This window comes from Trachemys scripta, chromosome 6 (assembly GCF_013100865.1).
Source record: "Trachemys scripta elegans isolate TJP31775 chromosome 6, CAS_Tse_1.0, whole genome shotgun sequence".
NCBI classification, from domain to species: domain Eukaryota; kingdom Metazoa; phylum Chordata; order Testudines; family Emydidae; genus Trachemys; species Trachemys scripta.
The window spans coordinates 42,058,656-42,080,139 of record NC_048303.1 but is presented as its reverse complement, the minus strand read 5'-3'; the positions used below and the strand labels follow the sequence as shown (position 1 = coordinate 42,080,139).

At 44.3% G+C, this 21,484-nt stretch overlaps 1 protein-coding gene across 2 annotated transcripts in view; it reads right to left on the bottom strand.

Moving 5' to 3' along the window:
* AP3B1 (adaptor related protein complex 3 subunit beta 1) overlaps positions 1-21,484 on the bottom strand; it is a 282,184-nt gene that overhangs the window by 151,662 nt on the left and 109,038 nt on the right. For both annotated transcript variants that reach the window (XM_034773780.1, XM_034773779.1), the window contains exon 8: positions 122-280. In XM_034773780.1, coding sequence (XP_034629671.1) covers positions 122-280 — 159 coding nt within the window. The remainder of the gene's footprint in view (positions 1-121; positions 281-21,484) is intronic.

Sequence of the window (21,484 nt, the reverse complement as noted above, 5' to 3'; positions counted from 1 at the left end):
CATGGTATTTTCTATACATATGGGGGGGCATACTCTACATCTGGATGCTCTAAATACTTGATTAAAACATTTTTGAAGGATGGACACTTAGCAGTTCAAGACACAAAGGTTTTTGTCATACAGCAGCATTCCGGCTTTGCAACAAGGGCTTTGTATTTCGTATCAGCAATCTATGGTCTGGATCCATAGCATAGGGTTTCTTCACTTTTTGATCCTTTTCTTTCTGTTCTTCATCAGACTCATAGAAATCCTTCTCATTGTCCTCTTCCAAAACACCATCCTAAAAGAAAATATTTACATCAAAGACTTGAATTAACCAGTTTTATAAAAAAGCATCTATAACAAAACAATTTCAAATGAAAATGAATTTTACAACATTTTTTAAATAGCCTTTTCCCCTATTTTGCTCAGTCCACCTAGTGCAGAATGTAAGAACATATAATCTCAACAATATACTCTAAAGTGAAGCATATTTGGAAATAAGTTTTCAATTATTGAGTGAAATTGTATGACTGATGTTATGTACTGTAGGTGATTAGACTAGAAGATTATAATGGTCACTTCTGGACTTTAAGTCTATGAATTACAGTTGGCATTTCTGAAAATGAACTTTAGCTGTTTAAACTTAATGATATTTGAGAATGTAAGGCACTGATGCTACAAAAGGAAGGTAAAAGGTGGTCCCAGTAATTTACCTACTCACAAATGCAGACAACTACAGTCAGATAGAGGAAGGATGGTCTTATGCCCCAGTCACTACACTGGAATTATGAAGATATGAATGTGTTCCTGTCTCTACTACAGATTTTGAGATGTGTAGGTCAAGTTATTTAGTCTCTGTGCCTTAACTCCCTAACAGAAGAATACTGATCTGACCAGGAGATTGTAAAAATGTATTAAAGGTTCTGAGATGCCAAGAGACCTGGCTAAACTTTAAAAGGCTCAGATTCAAGAAAAATATCTGACTTAAAGACATTGTTTAGTTATCAACTTGTTTTGTATGATTTTTACCTGTACTGAAGAACAGAAAATAATTTTACAAATCTTTCATTGAGTGCACATTCTGACAATGCCAAAACAGGCCTTTTAATAATAAATAATAATAATAAAGTCAAGATGGATACCATCAGTATTAGATTTTAAAACATTAGGCCAGATCCCAATCTGGGGTGTAAATCCATGTACTTCTATTGAAATCAATGAAACTAGGCCAATTTATATCAGGTCAGGATCTGGCCCCTTCTTTACAATTAGGTTTCATTTTCCAAACACAGTCCACAATCCAGATACAGAAAAAGATATTTCAGTTAAGCAACTTACTTTCTAACTTTTAAAGATTACAAGGCTAAGCAAAATGAGTCACATGTTTTTTTAAAGGACCATGTCCTATGTATAACCAATAGAAAGCATAGTCACATACCGAAAAGGTACCCACACTGTGGGACTCAATCACTCTTGAGACCTAGTTTTTATCTGCATTATGAATCCTATCTGGTTCATAGGAAACAGTTATTTTAACCACACTAAGCTGACACTTGGCATAAGAGGTAGCCATCCTTCATTTGTTGTTGTAGTAAATGACATTGATGGCCATATGATAATGAAAGGTACTCAGTTTATATTCTGTGCATGCTTTAAAGTTTCAAAAAACCCTGTTGGGGTTGGTGGGCATTTGTTCGTTTGTTTTGCAGTGTGTTTTTTTTTTTTTTTTTAAAGAAATGTACAGAGCTGGGGTCATATGGTGCATCAGTCATTGGGACTTTCTAGGCAGTGGAGGATACTGACAGACCCCTGGCACATGGCTTTAGAAGTCTGTCAGTTTCAGGATTAGGAAGGAATTTCCGTATTATTCTTATCATTTGTACTGCAGTAGGTCCTACAGACCACACCAATAAAGGATGAGGGGCCCATTAGCTCCAGTGAAAAGGAACGCAGCACGCAGAGCACCCATGGCCACACCTGCGCCTAGGGGCTGGAGGGACATGCCGTCCACTTCTAGGAGCCACTGCGGCCAACCAGACTTTTAGCAGCCCAGTCAACTGTGCTGACCGGAGCAGCCAGGGTCCCTTTTCAAGGGGGAATTCTGGTCGAAAACTGAACGCCTGGCAACCTTATCCCCCAACTGGGGGCAGCAGGGCTTGGCGGGCTCAGATTTTAGTCCCCCCTGGAGTCGTGTAAAAATTTTTGTTGTCAGAAGGGGGTCATGGTGCAGTCAAGTTTGAGAAATCCTGGACTAGAGAGCTAGGATCTAAACTTAGCTTCCAAAAAACAAATATTCCAATTCAACCAGCTGACCAGTCAGCGAAATCTTTCCTGTAGTACTCTAGCAATGAGGGATACTGTTTCTTATTATGGGTTTGGTTTTTTTAATTAACTACTGATAAAGTAGTTTCTCTGTACAAGGTGCTACTGAGGACTTAAGGGCATTAAATCAAGCACTCAGCACTTCGTAAGATTGGCCCCAACTTTGTGTTGCTGTTAACACCAGAACAAAGAGGGTGTAAAAATGTTCCCGAATTATGTTAGCATTTTTACACACACTTCGCTCTAGTATAAATCAGGGGTTACATACATAAGAACGGCCGTACTGGGTCAGACCAAAGGTCCATCTAGCCCAGTATCTTGTCTGCTGACAGTGGCCAATGCCAGGTGCCCCAGAGGGAGTGAATCTAACGAGTAATGATCAAGTGATCTTTCTCCTGCCATCCATCTCCCCCTCTGACAAACAGAGTCTAGGGACACCATTCCTTACCCGTCCTGGCTAATAGCCATTAATGGACTTAACCCTCCATGAATTTATCCAGTTCTCTTTTAAATGCTGTTATAGTCCTAGCCTTCACAACCTCCTCAGGTAAGGAGTTCCACAAGTTGACTGTGCGCTGCATGAAGAACTTCCTTTTATTTGTTTTAAACCTGCTGCCCATTAATTTCATTTGGTGATCCCTAGTTCTTGTATTATGGGAATAAGTAAATAACTTTTCCTTATCTACTTTCTCCACATCACTCATGATTTTATATACCTCTATCATATCTCCCCTTAGTCTCCTCTTTTAGAAGCTGAAAAGTCCTAGCCTCTTTAATCTCTCCTCATATGGGATCCATTCCAAACCCCTAATCATTTTAGTTGCCCTTCTCTGAACCTTTTCTAGTGCCAGTATATCTTTTTTGAGATGAGGAGACCACATCTGTACGCAGTATTCAAGATGTGAGAGTACCACTGATTTATATAAGGGCAATAATATATTCTGAGTCTTATTCTCTATCCCCTTTTTAATGATTCCTAACATCCTGTTTGCTTTTTTGACCACCTCTGCACAGTGCGTGGACATCTTCAGAGAACTATCCACGATGACTCGAAGATTTTTTTCCTGATTTGTTGTAGCTAAATTAGCCCCCATCATATTGTATGTATAGTTGGGGTTATTTTTTCCAATGTGCTTTACTTTACATTTATCCACTTTAAATTTCATTTGCCATTTTGTTGCCCAATCACTTAGTTTTGTGAGATCTTTTTGAAGTTCTTCACAGTCTGCTTTGGTCTTAACGATCTTGAGCAGTTTAGTATCATCTGCAAACTTTGCCACCTCACTTTTTACCCCTTTCTCCAGATCATTTATGAGGTTCTCAATCTTTTTCTTTTTGAGCCCCCACACAACATGCTATAAAAACTCCACGGCTCACCTGTGCCACAATAACTGTTTTTCTGCATATAAAAGCTGGGGCCAGCCTTAGGGAGTAGCAAGCAAGGTAACTGCCTAAGGCCCCAGGGGCCCCCGCAAAGCTACTTTGCTCAGGCTTTGGCTTCAGACCCAGGTGTTGGGCCTCAGGGCCCCAAGCTTCAGCCACATGTGGTGGGGCTTAGACTCGGTAGGGTCCTGGGCAGAAAGTCGAACACTGGCTCTGCTTGGCAGACCCCCTCTGAAACCTGCTTGCAACCCCGCCATGGGGCCCCAGACCCCTGGTTGAGAACCACTGGTATAAATGACAATCGCAAAGTGTGGGCTAAATACAAATCATACCATCATCTCTAATGTAAATTAACCAGGATACTCATGCTATTACTACTAGGATTTTACTCCCTTAAAAACTATTACTTAAGAAGTTATCTAGATATGTATATCAAATTCATCACAATCATAGAATTCCATGAAAAGATAAATAAGAAATCTACACACACACACATGATATTAACTGAACCTTTTTTGTTTGGAAAGAAACTGCTTCACTATGACAAAAAAAAGTTGAGACATAAAAGTTGGAAAAAGCTGAAAATCTATCTTCCATTTTTCAAAATGTAATTGTATCCTCCTTTTTGTAGTGTATATAATATTTATATAACTACACTTTAAGTAAAAAGATTTATTGATATTTAAACAATTTACAATAAAACATTTAAATAGTGTCTTGACATGTTTAAGTACACATCTTAATACAAAATTAACAATACTGAGCAGTATATTGTTATATTACAGTTTTTCCTTTTTTCAAGTTATCTACATAAAACCATATATTAAATTATGTCTATTTAACCATTCATATTAAATTTTAAAATCTTTTTTGGGGAAGCTGAACATTTTCTTTGGGAGAGAAGGAAGAGAGGACTCAACTGAGGTGATAGAAAGTATGTGAAATTAGACATGGGGGAATATAATTCAGTATTGTCTTTTATGTATACCCTTCTTAATTATCCATTGTTCCCATAAATACAAAATTCTAGTGCCCTTATCAAAAAATAAATCATTTCAGTATTTCTGTTAGTATACCAGGAACAGGAAAACAATCACTTTTATCCATTTTTTTGTCTGTCTGTCTTGCACTGTTCTTAGAATATCTAATGAAGGAAGACTTTACATATATTGTAGCAGTAGTTTTTTCCAGTGATCTACAGTAGGAGCCTTTGCCTGGGTCCACAGATTGAAGACTGTTTTTTGTTCGTTTGTTTGGTTTTTGTTATAAAGTGCAAGAAGAATAGTTTCCTTATTCCTGGCTTAAGTCTTTAATTGGCCAACTCCCAATACACATCTTTAAATCCTGTTTAAGTTCTATCTCTAGTAGTTTATTATTATTTCTTTCTTCATCTAACATTCCCATGTTTATAAAAGAGGGCCTGGTCGTTTTGCATTTCATACAGACATCTCGGCAATATTATATATTTTATTACACAAAGAGGAGAAACCTACATTTTATAGTACAAAAGGTGCAAGTTCAGTATTATCTGATTAGTACTAGAGCCAATATTTATAATCTGAATGACCTCAGTCCACTCTTCTGCTATTTCACATTTATAGTTTGCATTCCATAATTTAATAACTTTATGTGGCTTGTCTTTTAAAAACAATCCTGAAGTTATACATTTTAGACTTAATCTTAATTTCTGAAACATCAAGCCCTTGTATGACTTTTTGTATACTACTGTAATTGAATAAACTACACTCATATTTCCTTCCTTACAATACACAACTAATAAGGAAATCACTTGTTTCTTAGGTGCTCTCATAAGACTGCAATTGAATCACACCTCTGTGTCAAAGCCAGTCCTGAATGACTCCTTGAGGTAGCTGTAGGCCAAACAACTCTTTTTTTAATTGAGTCATTAATGACTTAATAGTGTCTTAATATAAAGATTAATCAACAGCTTGTACTTTACTGTATTCATATAAGCAAATATTTTAGCTACCCAAAATATGAAGCAGTTGTACTAACCTATTCAACACAGCAATTAGTGATTACATAAAACTCTGAGACTAAATGTTCACTTAAAATTGACACTATTTCACTCCCATATTTCTCCTTGCAGTGTCCATTAGCATACTTCTTCAGAGTTCAATTGTATTATTCTAATAAAGGACATTCCAGTTTTGCTTACTTTGCAATACCAGTGTTTAGGGTCACAGGAGTATCTGGCAAACACCCTTTCCTCCATTTCTAGTGCCAGAGCACCCATCATGACTTCTTTTATTTACTTCTGTCTATACACCACTGAGCTCTTCTCTTTTTAAAATTAAAACCTTAAGGTGCCAAATCAACAGCACTGAAAACTGAACTCATTTATCCACAGAACGTGCAACTGCAGTGCAAACTTCCAATGCATCTCAACCCTCCCCTGTAAGGACTACCTCTTCCAGTGCACTGCAACTCAGTCCTGAATGGGCTACCTCTACCAGTAAAAAGACATATCAAGGATTGAATCAATAAAGACTGAATTGTCTGCTGTGACTGCCAGCAGGGGTGCCAACTAGTATACGAGTTCTACTGAAGTCAACAGGAACACACACTCCTGAAAATGGTACTTAACTAGTTGACCATTGCTGTGAAGCGGTAGGAGGCGCTCTCATACATTTTAATTTTTTGGAAGTATTTTCTGCATAAAAATGCCTATTAAAAAATGTGGAGCGAAGTCCAAACAATTTTATAAGGCTGCTTGCCTCTTGTAAAAGTTCTTAAATGTCATGTTTTTAGAAAAAATTATGGTGCGTCACACTGTCTGCATTCTTCCACGACCAGGAATATTAACTTGATCTTTGTTCTTCAGTGGTGATTTGTTTATTTCCTATCTAGAAAAATCCTCTTGAGATCAGAACTGGTTGTTATATGAATAATTATGTCCCAGAGAGAGGATAACTTCCACACGGGAAATAAGCTTAATGAACTGAAGAACTCTGAATCAGAGCACTTGTTCTCATACAAGCGTCTTAGTAAAATAGATTAGAAAAAGTGATATATAAGTACCATATACTGTACCATAGAATTGAATAGAAGCAATGGTATACAAATAGCAAGTTATGTGTATGAAAGATATAAATTAAAATGTAATAGTTGCCTACAGGTTTTAAAAAATTGGCATTTCAAGTGTCAGATAATTTTACCGGATAATTACCAACTTTACCAAAAGATGAGGGCAGTTACTAGGGGATCTGTGAAAATTCAATCACTACAGGCACCAGATCAGAATAACTAATATAAACTACCCTCAAATGTTATTCTGAGGCACAGAGTATACCCTCTACATGTTTTTAAAAGGTTTTTTTTTTTTTTTTTTTTTTTTTTTTTAAAGGGCAAATTGCTCACAACTTAGAACAGATCTTTAAACAGAATTACATTTGTAATTCTTGTTACCTGAACAGTACTTATTTTCTAAAAGTACAATCCCTCCTGTATTCCCTGCATGTTATTTATAGAAATCATACAAACAAAGCAGCTATTCATAGGTGACATTCTCCTACCCAATAAAAATTATTTACTCTGTTTGTATGGGTAAAATGTAACTAGGTTTAGGTTTAACACTATAAAATTTGTAAATGTCTCATCGTTCCTGGATATTATTTAATAAACTATTAGTTCAGAAAAAGGTAACCACAGTCTGAACTTTTAACATGAAAAAAGACGGTTACTCACCGTTGTAACTGTTGTTCTTCGAGATGTGTTGCTCATATCCATTCCATTAGGTGTGTGCGCGCCGCGTGCACGATCGTCGGAAGATTTTCTACCCTAGCAACACCGGCGGGTCGGCTGTGGAGCCCCCTAGAGTGGCGCCTTCATGGCGCTGAATATATACCCCAGCCGACCCGGCGCCCCCTCAGTTCCTTCTTGCCGGCTACTCCGACAGTGGGGACGGGGGGCGGGTTTGGAATGGATATGAGCAACACATCTCGAAGAACAACAGTTACAACGGTGAGTAACCGTCTTTTCTTCTTCGAGTGCTTGCTCATATCCATTCCATTAGGTGACTCCCAAGCCCAACTTAGGTGGTGGGGTCGGAGTGAGACATTGCTGTGTGCAAAACTGCTGACCCGAATGCAGCATCGTCCCTGGACTGCTGCACTAGTGCATAGTGAGCTGTAAACGTGTGGACTGATGACCAAACCGCCGCTCTACAAATGTCCTGTATCGGAACATGTGCCAGGAAAGCAGTCGAAGAGGCTTGGGCCCTCGTGGAGTGAGCGGTGAGGTGCGGTGCTGAGACACCTGCCAGGTCATAGCAAGTCCGGATGCAAGACGTAATCCAGGAGGATAGTCGTTGTGAGGAGACCGGTGAGCCTTTCATTCGGTCGGCCACTGCAACGAAGAGTTGCGTCGTCTTTCTAAAGTGCTTTGTGCGGTCAATATAGAAGGCCAGGGCCCTTCGTACGTCCAGGGAATGCAAACGTTGATCCTGGCGAGTGGCATGTGGTTTGGGATAAAAGACCGGGAGAAATATGTCCTGGTTGATATGAAATGGAGAAACCACCTTAGGGAGAAAGGCAGGATGTGGACGAAGCTGCACTTTATCCTTATGGAAAACTGTATAAGGGGGCTCGGATGTAAGCGCCCTGAGTTCAGAAACGCGCCTTGCTGAGGTGATGGCTACGAGGAAGGCTGTCTTCCAGGATAGGTACAAAAGTGAACAGGTGGCTAGTGGTTCGAATGGAGGACCTGTGAGTTTGGAGAGAACCAGATTAAGGTCCCACGTCGGGACGGGCTGACGCTGTTGTGGGTACGTCCGGTCTAAGCCCTTGAGGAATCTAACAACCATCGGGTTAGAGAATACCGAGGACGCGAGTTCCCCTGGGTGAAAGGCTGATATAGCAGCCAGGTGAACTCTGATTGAAGATATCGCCAACCCTTGCTGTTTTAGGGAGAGGAGATATTCCAAGATGAGAGGAATAGGTGCCTGCAACGGGGGCGTGGCTCGTTGTTCGCACCAACAGGAGAACCGTTTCCACTTGGCCAGGTACGTGGTCCGTGTTGAGGGCTTCCTACTGCTTAGCAGAATCTGTTGGACAGAGTGCGAGCATTGCCGCTCTGCCTGGGTGAACCATGGAGCCGCCACGCTGTGAGGTGGAGTGATTGCAGGTCGGGGTGACACAGCCGACCGTGGTCCTGGGAAATGAGATCCGGACATAATGGAAGCGGGATCGGTGTCTGAACCGAGAGTTCCAACAGCGTGGTGTACCAATGTTGTCTCGGCCACGCTGGAGCGATCAGAATTACCTGTGCCTGGTCTCTGCGCAATTTGAGCAGTACCTTGTGGACCAGAGGAAACGGAGGGAATGCATAAAACAGGTGGTCTTTCCAGGGAAGGAGAAACGCATCCGAGAGGGAGCCCGGAGCTCGACCTTGTAGGGAGCAGAACACGTGGCACTTCCTGTTGTCTCGAGATGCAAACAGGTCTATCTGGGGAAACCCCCACTTCTGGAAGATGGAATGTATGATGTCCGGACGGATAGACCACTCGTGCGTCTGGAAGGATCTGCTGAGTCGGTCCGCCAGAGTGTTCTGGACTCCAGGGAGGAACGATGCCGTGAGATAAATTGAGTGGGCGATGCAGAAGTCCCACAGGCGAATGGCCTCTTGGCATAGAATTGACGAACGTGCTCCTCCTTGCTTGTTGATGTAAAACATGGCCGTGGTGTTGTCGATGAGAACTAACACACAGCGGCCACGTAGGAGATTGAGAAATGCCTGGCACGCCAGGCGCACCGCCATCAGTTCCCGAACATTGATGTGCAGGGCTAACTGGGGTGCAGTCCACAGGCCCTGGGTATGGTGTTCGTTGAGATGGGCGCCCCAACCCAGAGATGAAGCGTCTGTGACCAGGTGCAGAGAGGGTTGTGGGGCGTGAAATGGCATCCCCTCGCAGACCACATTGTGATCTAGCCACCAGGTGAGGGAGGCCAGGACCGAGTTCGGGACCGTGACCACCATGTTCAGGCTGTCCCGATGTGGACGGTATATTGATGACACCCAGGTCTGGAGTGGGCGAAGCCGAAGTCTGGCATGCCTGGTTACGTACGTGCAGGAAGCCATGTGACCCAGCAGGGTAAGGCACGACCTCACCGTGGTAGTTGGGAAGGCCTTGAGCCCTTGAATGAGGTTCATGATGGTGCCAAAGCGGTTGTCTGGCAGGATGGCTTGTGCACGTCTGGAGTCTAGAACTGCGCCGATGAATTCTATTCTCTGGGTAGGTTCTAGAGTGGATTTGTCCTTGTTGAGTAGGATGCCCAACTCGTTGAATGTGTGCACTATTCTGTGGACGTGAGCTTGAACTTGCTCTTTGGTGCGACCGCGTACCAGCCAGTCGTCTAGGTACGGGAACACCTGTATCCCTTGCCGACGAAGGTACGCTGCCACGACAGCCATACATTTCGTGAACACTCTTGGGGCCGAGGATAGGCCGAAGGGAAGGACTGCAAATTGGTAGTGCACCGTGTTTACCACGAATCGCAGGAAGCGTCTGTGAGGCGGGTAAATTGCAACGTGAAAGTATGCGTCTTTCATGTCGAGGGCGGCGAACCAGTCTCCAGGATCGAGGGAAGGGATAATGGCCCCCAAAGAGACCATGCGGAACTTCAACTTTACTACGAATTTGTTGAGTCCGCGCAAGTCCAAGATGGGCCGCAGACCTCCTTTGGACTTGGGGATCAGGAAGTAACGGGAATAAAATCCCCTGCCCCTTAACTCTATCGGAACCTCCTCTATGGCTCCCATGGCCAGGAGCGTAGAAACCTCCTGTATAAGAAGTTGCTCGTGAGAAGGGTCCCTGAAGAGGGACGGGGAAGGGGGGTGGGAGGGGGGGATAGAAGAAAACTGGATAGCGTATCCCCTCTCCACCGTGCGGAGGACCCAACGGTCCGAAGTTATAAGGGACCAAGCACGGTGGAAGTGGGAGAGACGATCCCGAAAGGAGGGGGCTGGATCCTGGGGGATGACTGGGGCGCCGTCCTCGACCGCACCTTCAAAAGTTCTGCCTGGGGCCTGAAAGTGGTCTAGGTGGCCCCTGGTTCTGGCCGGGTTGAGGGCCGGTCCACCTTCTCCTACCACCTCGCCCTCGCCTCCGGGCCGAGTCTTGTCTCTGACGAGGCGGGGGGGGTAGAAGCGCTGAGGCTGCGGCCTAAATGGTCTGCGCTGAGGTCCCACAACATGCATCCCCAGGGAGCGCATGATTGTTCTCGAGTCCTTGAGGCTCTGCAGGCGAGAGTCCGTCTTGTCCGAGAACAATCCATGTCCCTCAAAGGGCAGATCCTGTAGGGTTTGCTGCAGCTCCGGAGGCAAACCCGAAACTTGAAGCCAGGAGATCCTCCGCATAGCGATACCCGAAGCCAGGGTCCTCGCAGCCGAGTCCGCTATGTCCAAGGAGGCCTGCAAGGAGGTCCGAGCCACCTTCTTACCGTCCTCTACCATGGCTCCAAACTCTTCCCTGGACTCTTGGGGGATCAACTCCTTAAACTTCCCCATAGAGTTCCAGGAGTTAAAATTGTAGCGGCTCAGTAGCGCCTGTTGGTTCGCCGCTCTAAGTTGCAGCCCTCCGGCTGAGTAAACCTTACGGCCAAACAAATCGAGCCGCTTAGCCTCTTTTGATTTAGGCGCTGCCGCCTGCTGGCCGTGGCGCTCTCGTGCGTTCACTGATGCCACCACCAGTGAACACGGTTGGGGGTGGGTATACAAGTACCCGTAGTCCTTAGACGGGACAAAGTATTTCCTTTCCACCCCTCTCGCTGTGGGTGGGATAGAGGCAGGAGTTTGCCATATCGTATCCGCATTGGTTTGAATAGTGCGGATCAGGGGTAACGCCACCCTCGATGGGGCATCCGCTCCGAGGATGTTCACGATAGGGTCCTGCACTTCCACTATCTCCTCCGCCTGCAGGTCCATATTACGGGCCATCCTACGCAGGAGATCCTGGTGAGCCCGAAGATCTATCGGAGGGGGACCTGTACATGAAGTGCCCGCCACTGCCTCATCCGGAGAGGAGGAGGAAGATGCCTCCGGTGGTACTGGATCCAAGGGGGGGTCCTGATCCCCCTGCTCTTGGGCCGGAGCATCACCTGTACTTGGGTCTATGGTGTCAGGTGGCGTGGACACGGAAGCCTCCATGCCCCCTGGCGGAGGCCGAGAGATGGTGGATTCTGGGGCCCTTCTAACCGAGTGACCCAAGCGAGAGGTCGATGGTATTGGAGCCCCTTGCTCCTGGTGGTACGCCCACGGGGTCCAAAACGACCAGTGAGATGGTCCATGAGAGTGGTCCTCTGCCATCTCCTGCCAATGGCCCAAGTTCCGTTCCTCGGCTTGCCCTTGAGGGGGGTATGCCGATCTCGACAGGTCCTCCGAGGAGCGAGACACTGATCTTGACGGCCATGGCGGTGCCGAAAGAGACGAAACGATCCCCGTGGGCTGCGGTGCCGCACGGTACCGGTCCGGAGATGATCTATCTCTGCGCGGTGCCGGCGAACGGTGCCGGGACCGCGATCGGTGCCGATGACCTCGTCGGTGCCGGGAGTCGGATCTGGACCTTGACGAGGACCTGGAGTATGCCCGGTGCCGGGAGCGGCCTCTCGACGTCGAGCGTCGACCGTAGCGGTGCCGAGAACTACGTCTCGACGTTGATCGGTGCCGACGATCATAGCGGTGCCGAGACGTAGAACGGTGCCGCGACGAAGATCTTGGCCGCGAGTACGACCGGTGCCGAGGTGATATTCGGTGCCGGGACTGCGAGCGGCGTGGGGACCTGCTTCTGGACCTGGACCGGTGCCGAGGTTCCAGCCCTTGTGATGGAGGGCGCATCAAGGCAGGTTTCCCCCTTGACTGGACCGGGCGAGTCAACGGTGCCGTCGGTGCCAGTGGTTGAGGCGGTGCCGGCTCCGTGAGAGCTATCAAGTCTCTCGCCGCCACGAAGGTCTCCGGAGTCGACGGGAGTTGAATTACCGCCGGTCTCGGTGGAGACGCTATCTGCACCGGACTCAACGGCCTCGGTGCCGGAGTTGACAGTGCTGGAGGCACCTGTTTCCGGTGCTCCACCGGCGCACTCGGCTCTACCCCCGGCACTGGGGGAGCCGGCGTCTTCGGCACAGAGGTCCCCGTCTTATGGGCTTTTTTATGCCCCGGGGATAATGACCGGCGTCGAGGTACCTGCTGCGGTGCCGATGAGGTCCGGTGCCGGGGAGGTTTTTCCGACACCACCCGCGCTGTCGGCATTGCCGGTGCTGCTGGGGCACTGCGCACCGAGGCGCTAGGCGCCGGGGCCTGGCTCGTAGAGGGAGTGTCCGGGCTAAGTGCCGCCTCCATCAGGAGTTGCCGGAGCCGAAAGTCCCGCTCTTTCTTGGTCCTTGGTCTGAAGGCCTTACAGATCTTGCACTTATCTGTTTGGTGGGACTCTCCCAGGCACTTCAGACAGGAGTCGTGCGGGTCGCTCGTGGGCATAGGTTTAGCGCAGGAGGCGCACTGCTTGAAGCCGGGAGCTCTGGGCATGAGCCCGGGCCCGCGGCCGGGGGAGACGACCCCCTTAGTCCCCTGGACTATAATAACAAATCTGACAACTTTAAAGCTACTTAACTATTAAACTACAAACACTAGAACTATAACTACAAATGCGAATAACTAACTAAGCTAGGGAGAGTGGAGAACAGCTATGCCGCGCTCCACAGTTCCAACGACCGTCAGGGGCGGTAAGAAGGAACTGAGGGGGCGCCGGGTCGGCTGGGGTATATATTCAGCGCCATGAAGGCGCCACTCTAGGGGGCTCCACAGCCGACCCGCCGGTGTTGCTAGGGTAGAAAATCTTCCGACGATCGTGCACGCGGCGCGCACACACCTAATGGAATGGATATGAGCAAGCACTCGAAGAACTATTTTTATCTGCCAAACTCTTCCAAAATAATCTTTTAGTTCTTCTACTCCCATTTGCTGCAATCTATTGTAAATATTCAGGACTACTGTAATCTCAAAACAGTGTAGGAGTACTGATTTACAAGTTACAATTATTATGTTTTATAAGACCTCTGACTGTCTTACAAATTGTTACAGATGCACTCAAAGTAGAGCATCTAGTTAGTGTCAGTAAATTTATTTTTTTATAACTCACTAAAACTGTTTCTCAGATTGTGTTTTATTCCATTGAGCTTATTACGTCTTCTATACAAAATTCCAAAAAAAATATTAGAATATTAAGTTTGCATAGTCAAGCACTGAAAAGCTAGAAAACGCCAGAATTAAGCTTGCCTGTGCAATCTTGATTCAGCCCGTGTGCATATATATTATGATACAGTCTAATTATATGGTAACATTTTTTCCACAAAACCTCTAATTCAGTGTACAGAATGGATGGTGTTCAATTAATGAGCAGCTTTTCAATATTTTGTTTTATCCCCATTGTTCAATATGTGACCTCATGCTTTACTTACTGCACACTATTTAAATCTTGCTCTGAAGACAGAATTGTTAGTTTCCTCCTGGGTTTCTCTATGGCACTCATGACTATAGTACCTGAGTGCTTCACAAATATTAATTTATTTTCAGAACACCTCTGAGAGATGAGGGTATATTTTAATTTTTCAGATGGGGAACTGAGGCAATGTCAAAAGTATCTGCTAATTTCGTGTGTCCAATTTGAGAAACCTAAAACCTGATTTTTCAGAGGACTTAGCACTATATAGACCTTTTTATATATTCAAAGCATAGCCCCAACTGACTTCAGTTGCAGCTCTGGGTGTTCAGCACTTCTGAAATCAAGGTCTCAATACATGAAGTCTAAAAATAAGGAACACTACAATTAGTGACCACCTGTGAAAGTATGCTAGGCAAGTCATTTAAACTATCATGTAAATGGCAGAGGCAAGGATAGAATCCAGTTCTCCAGGAAAGCATTCAAATGCCTTAGCCATGAGACCTGCAATCCCCTGCCTCATTCACTACACCACCTTTCAATTTCTGCAACAAATGAAGCAAGTGTCCTACAGATGGCAGTCACCTTTATTACACAGTCCTGATTCATCCCCAGAGCAGATATATCCTGTGCACTGAATGAGGCAGGGTCCTGTGGAAGAAACAGTATGTGATCATGTAATCAAAGACTGCATTAAAATAACAAAGGAGCCCAATTAACGTTGCACAGACAACCTTAATTTTGGCATTTCCTAACATCTGAGTATTTGACTTTGCAAACAATGTTATTCTAATGTAGTTTTGTGTATGAAATTTCCTAGGTTTTAAAAAGGCAAACTGAAAAAAAATAGGAATTCTATCATGTTGCATCATATCGACACCCACATGAGTGGTAATAAGTTAGAGAGACAAGGTGGGTGAGGTAATATCTTTTGTTGGACCAACTTACACTGGTGAGAGAGAAGCTTTTGAGCCACACAGAGCTCTCCTTCAGGTCAAAAGTTTGACTCTCACACCAACAAAAGTTGGTCTAATAAAATATTATTTCACCCACCTTCTCTCTCTAATGTCCTGGATCCACCATGGCTACAACTACATTGCATACACCAACAGTAGTAGTAAGTTGTCATTCTCTAAGTAGACAAGCAGTAAAGGGTATAAGATATTTTGCTGAAGAGTTTCACAACCATCTGCTGACAGTAGAGCAGGGTCGGCAACCTTTCAGAAGTAGTGTGCCGAGTCTTCATTTATTCACTTTAACTTAAGGTTTCATGTGCCAGTAATACATTTTAACATTTTTAGGTCTCTTTCTCTAAGTCTATAAGATATAGCTAAACTATTGTTGTATGTAAAGTAAATAAGGTTTTTAAAATGTTTAAGAAGCTTCATTTAAAATTAAATTCAAATGCAGAGCTCCCTGGACCAGTGGCCAGAATCCGGGCAGTGTGAGTGCCACTGAAAATCAGCTCGCATGCCGCCTTCGGCGCACGTGCCATAGGTTGCCTACTCCTGCAGTAGAGGAACAGTGAGTCTCAGGAACCTTAGGTTCCATTCCATGCTCTGGAAGGAAGCATGTTCTAGTGCCATAGACTTCAACCCATTTTCCCCAAAATTTGACCCCTTTTGTCCCATCTCCCTCCAGCCTTGACCCAATCTTATTCTCTTCACATAGCCAGTCCCAGCCTACATTCCTCAGGGTTCTCATTCCAGTAGTCCCAGTCTTCTTGCCCAGCCAGCCAGTCCTAGTCCCCCACTCCAAACTCCCTATTCCATTCACACACACACACACAATATCCCCCATCACAGTCTTACCCACGATAGCTCCCAGATCCCCTCTACTCTGGCTCCCAGTCTCACTCTCCTTGGCCAGTCGGTCCCAGTTCTCCCCTTCCATAAGATCTGTCTCTTTCCCTGAAGCATCCAGTTACCACCATACCCAATTCCCCAGCTGCACTGCATCCTGTCAGTCCCAGTCTCCTTCCCCATGCTCCTCATTCAGTTTCAGTGTTCCCACATACCTAGCTCTCAGACCCACGATTTGCTCAGCCAGTCCCTGTTCCATCCCTGCACCCTCATGAGATATGTGTCCCTCCACCAACCTCTTTCTCCAAAACTCACTGGTTCCCAGTCAGTCTCCACGCCCAACTAGTCCCTATCTCCTTCCACCAGCAACCAGCCTCTAGTCCCAGTCTTCTATTATCCCACGCCCAGTCAAGCACTTGTTCCCTATGCATTCGATTCAGATAATTTCCTTCTCCACACTACACCTCTACCTCGATATAACGTTGTCCTCAATAGCCAAAAAAAATCTTACCATGTTATAGATGAAACCGCGTTATATCGAACTTGCTTTGATCCGCCGGAGTGCACAGCCCTGCCCCCCCACCCCCCTAGAGCACTGCTTTACCACGTTATGTCAGAATTCGTGTTATATCCGGTAGCGTTATATCGAGGTAGAGGTGTATTTGGACATTATCAGGGAGGGCACTGAAAGCACAGAAGAGACAGTCCCCTGCCTCCCTTTCAGTTCTGGTGCCCAGACGCTGCGTGGCATGAACGGAATAGCTGAGAATTGCTATTGCAGAAAAATTCCTGCTCACCCCATGCAAACTATAACATACCCAGTACAAATAGAATCATTGGGGATTTTAGTCACAAAGACCTAGCAAATGTCAACTGAGAACGTGCAAACAGATTTTTCTAAGTCTATAACTTGGTCAAATTTGGTCAGATGTTACAGGAACATCAAAAGCCACATCCCTGACACAAAGGGCGCCTCCTGCCAAATTTCAAGTCCCTGCTCCAAAGCATGGGGGGGATGAAGGGGGGGAGACTTAAGTTTAAGTTTCTCAAAGAAAAGGTTACCCAAATTTCTTTTAAAGCTGGAAAAACATTTTCCCCTCGCCTTGATCTCAGAAACAGCTGTGTCACAGTTTCAGGGCAACTGCATCCGCATTTCCCTTCCTGGGTCCAAGGGCACTCACTTTTAGGCTTCTGATTCCCAGCTGTCACCTTTCTTGGGCAAATACCAGAATCTCATGCCCTCCTGATTGGGGTTTTTCCAGGCTGCACAGTTCCCTTCCAGCACTGATATTTCCAATACCCCAGACTGCCTAAACAGGCCACCATCTGTGCTTTCTCTCCAAAGCCTATGAACAGTGTAATTGCTAGCAGTTGCCAGTTGCCACAAATCTCTTTCTAAGCAAGCACATTTATTCTTAAGGTGAAAGCATTACAAAGAAAATATATTAAAACAATAAGAGACTTACACGCATGCTAAAAAGCTTGCCAGAGGTACCCCCAAATCAAACCTCAAATTCTGGCAGATGTTATTCCTTCAAAACCCACAACTGGATTTTCCCCCATGTTATAAGTTCGTAACGGTCTCAAATCCAGAACCAGAACAACCCTGTAGACATTTCATCCGTTTCTTTACATGGCTCAGACCTTCGATCTCCATTCTCCAGGAACAGATAATCAGCAAAGACCCTCACATCAGGATGTAGCTTCAAAGAGCAAGAGTTTTGCATAAACAGTGGTGGGAAATTTGCATTAACCTCTCCCTAGATATTCCCCAGGAAATTCCTTAACACTTATTGTCCAAAAGTCCATTCTTATCTGGCACTTTTTCAATAAAGTCCTTTGAACTGCCAGGCCTCACATCATATGTCCCCCCCAGAGAGGTTACATACAATCACAACCCACAGTAATACATAAGCTTAATGCAATAAAGAATTTCAAGGATATTGCAAGAAACTGCCACATCTGTCACAGGCTGAATCATTTTGTCTGAAGTTTTCAAAAACAAAAACAGTCTGAAGCAGACACCTAGCATGAAACCTTAGTTGAAATGGGTAAAGTTTGGCAAAGTTATAAGCAACTGAAAATGGAGTCATAACGGGATGTGTGAGGCAACCTTAATAATAAGTGGTGCTATCAGCTTCAGCTGTAATGGAAGTGCCAGCTGCCGACATAGCCCAACTGAATATCAAATGCATCACCATGCTAAGAGAGTAGACTCTACTGTCTTCAAAGGACATAGAAAGTGAGCATGTTTGAAGTGCAATGGTCTCTTGGCAGAAGATAGTCACACATACCAGGAATCCTCTTGGTTCGATCAAGAGAGTCACAGAAGTCTAATTTTAAAATAAGAAATGTGCTGCTTTGTGAAAAATATATAATTATATTTATAAGCTTTTTTAAAAAACACCACCAACCTATGTAATTATCTTCACAGATACATCTTAGTACTTACATCACATAAAATGTTAGTAAAATATTTTCAAGTGCCTTAGATAACTACATACTGGTAACGCCGTATTTGTAGTATTCATTTGATTTTCCCTATGCTATGCATATGTAAAGATGGAGGTGATAAAGAAAAAAAACCCGAGTAAAACAAGCCATAATGCACATCTTTTTCCTTATCTTAATGTAGGTCAGAATTTGTCTGTTGACAATGCCCATACAGTCTTAATTTTGCATAGCACAAAAATCTATCACTTGGGCTCCTAAACGTTACTGCAATACAAACAATAATACACTTGGAGTAAAACTCAAAAGCGCTTAAATACCATAGCGCTGGATGTGGACTCAGACTTCTGAACTGCAGGGCACTCTGGAACCGCAACAGTGAAAGGAGCAGAACATGGCGATGCCGGGCAGCCTCACACCTGCAACTCCTCTGGCGCGGCTGTACTGCCCCCGGCCCTGCCTCCAGTCCTGTCCTCCGGCAGGGCTGTACAGACCCCAGACAATAGACACAGCTACGTGGAAGGGCTAGGGGTGGGGCTGGGGGCAGTACAGCCGCGCCAGAGGAGCTGCTGGTGTGGGGCCTCCCGGCAGCCCCATGTTCTACTCCTGTCTCCCGGCAGCCCCCTGTACTGCCCTACTTGCACTACTGAGTATACTTTCTTATTAAGTAAGTGTGTGCACATGAGTCACTCATATATAAAGACCACACTGCCCAGATTTTCTTCTTCTATTTGTAAGAAGGTTATGAGGACAATAAACCTCACTCCTTCAACTCATCCCTATCCCATTATCACAGGAAATTGATTATGTACGATACAACCATCTGATCCAAATGAATGATTCCCTATTCAATGCTCCAGATGATTTCAAAAGGAAAAAAGGGCCCTGGTAACACTCCAAGAGAAAATTCCTTCCCAACTCGCAATCAGTTTAATTCTACATGTAATCAAAAAAGAAAAATCACACTAGATATCAAAGGATATCTGTTTACCAATTACTTTGTGCCCATGTGTTTGTGCATTTTCCCCATAAATAAATTTAACCTGAAGTTTGGATGGCTTGTTTTGTTGGTTTCCAAGACAATTAATGTTTGCTCGCACCCAAATCACAGGTTATCTCCTTGACTAAAATAGGAAAGGACTGTTTTATAAAATTATTTTTTCCTATTTAGAAACATGTTTTCCCCACAGCAAACAATTCAGACAAGGCAGAATGTTATTCTTGGTACATTTATTTGGATATTATTTCTTACTTTGGGTAATTCATGGGAAATTTTACCACATAGGTATAAAAAGTAATCCAGGGTGAAATTTAATTCATCATCTAGATTTTGTTTGGTGAAGGAATCTTTGGACTTCAAATCTTATGGATGTTTTTGGGGTAGAAACATTGGCTTATCTAGGTCCAGAAAAGCCTTGTCCGTTTGTAAGAACACTCCCTATCCCATATGATCAAGTTGGTATCCATCAATCCTACGATTTAAGACCAACCTGAGGAAGTCCAAGATACATTTCAGCTCTTGAATTTTTAAAGAGCTGTAAAAGTTTATGCAGCTTACTCCAATATTTAAAGACTACAGAAGGCTTCAAATGGAAGTATTCCAAAAGTGTCCTTTATACTGTATTGGGTGAACTTTCATAATCCCCCTTTTCACCATTCTGTATACACATTTCTAGTAGATTATTCTTCTCCCCCAGTGCCAGCAGTTATGGATTATTGTTGCAGTAGTTGGCTGTGCTGAAAGAGAGTACTTTGTTAAAGGGTTGTGTGCAGGATGTCAGATAAAAAGGGGAGATAAACACTTAGGAGGGAAGAACTAAGGCTTGATGTATGGAAGTTGTGGTAAATGGTAAGGCATGCATGTGGGTTGAAGGTATGCACTGCTAAGTGGCTTAGTTTTTCATTTTCTCACTTCTGTGGGTTTGCATCAGGTGTGTTGCTGATATAGCAACCACTTCACAATGCATTTTTTTCCTGTATTAATTTCCTAGGGTTTTTTAATGCTTATTTTGGAGTTTGGGCTAGTAAGGGTGAGGCAGAAGCCCAGCTGCACATGAACCTTCTCTACTGTAGGATGAAATCAGTTCAGAAGGTTTATATGCACTACCTACCCAATCAGTCAGGTTTGTGCACGCCCGTCCCCTAATCACTCAGGTTTGTATAAACAGCACAAACTTTTAATTGTAATATGAAAAGCTAAAAGTGATCATAAATCCAAAATTTAAAACACAAAACTAGGGGAAAAAACAGGAGACAAAACAAAAACAAAAAACTGTGGCACCAGCTCTATTGAGGATGAATCTCTACCAAATTTTTTCTATGCGTTGTTGTAGCCTTGTGGGTCCCAGGATATTAGAGAGATATTAGAGGTGGGTGAGGTAGTATCTTTTACTGGACCAACATCTGTTGCTGAGAGAGAGAAGCTTTCATACACAGAGCTCTTCTTCAGGTCTGGGAAAGGTACTCACAGCTAAATACAAAGTAGAACAGATTGTTTAATGTAAGTAGTTAACTCGCATTGTAAGAAACCATTCAAGGTGAAGTGGTCTGTTAACACCTTAAAAAGAACAGGAGTACTTGTGACACCTTACTAACAAATTTATTTGAGCATAAGTTTTCGTGGGCTACAGCCCACTTCATCAGATGCATAGAATGGAACATATAGTAAGGAGATATATATACATACAGAGAACATGAAAAGGTGGGAGTTCCCCTACCAACTCTAAGAGGCTAATTAATTAAGATGAGCTATTATCAGCAGGAGAAAAAAAACTTTTGTAGTGATAATCAAGACAGTTTGACAAGAAGGTGTGAGGATACTTAACATGGGGAATGGCTGAGAGATGGAGCCATTACACACATTGAATCTATTTCCCCCTGTTAAGTATCCTCACACCTTCTTTTCAAAAAAAGAAGAACAGGAGTACTTGTGGCACCTTAGAGACTAACAAATTTATTAGAGCATAAGCTTTCGTGGACTACAGCCCAAGTGGGCTGTAGTCCACGAAAGCTTATGCTCTAATAAATTTGTTAGTCTCTAAGGTGCCACAAGTACTCCTGTTCTTCTTTTTGCGGATACAGACTAACACGGCTG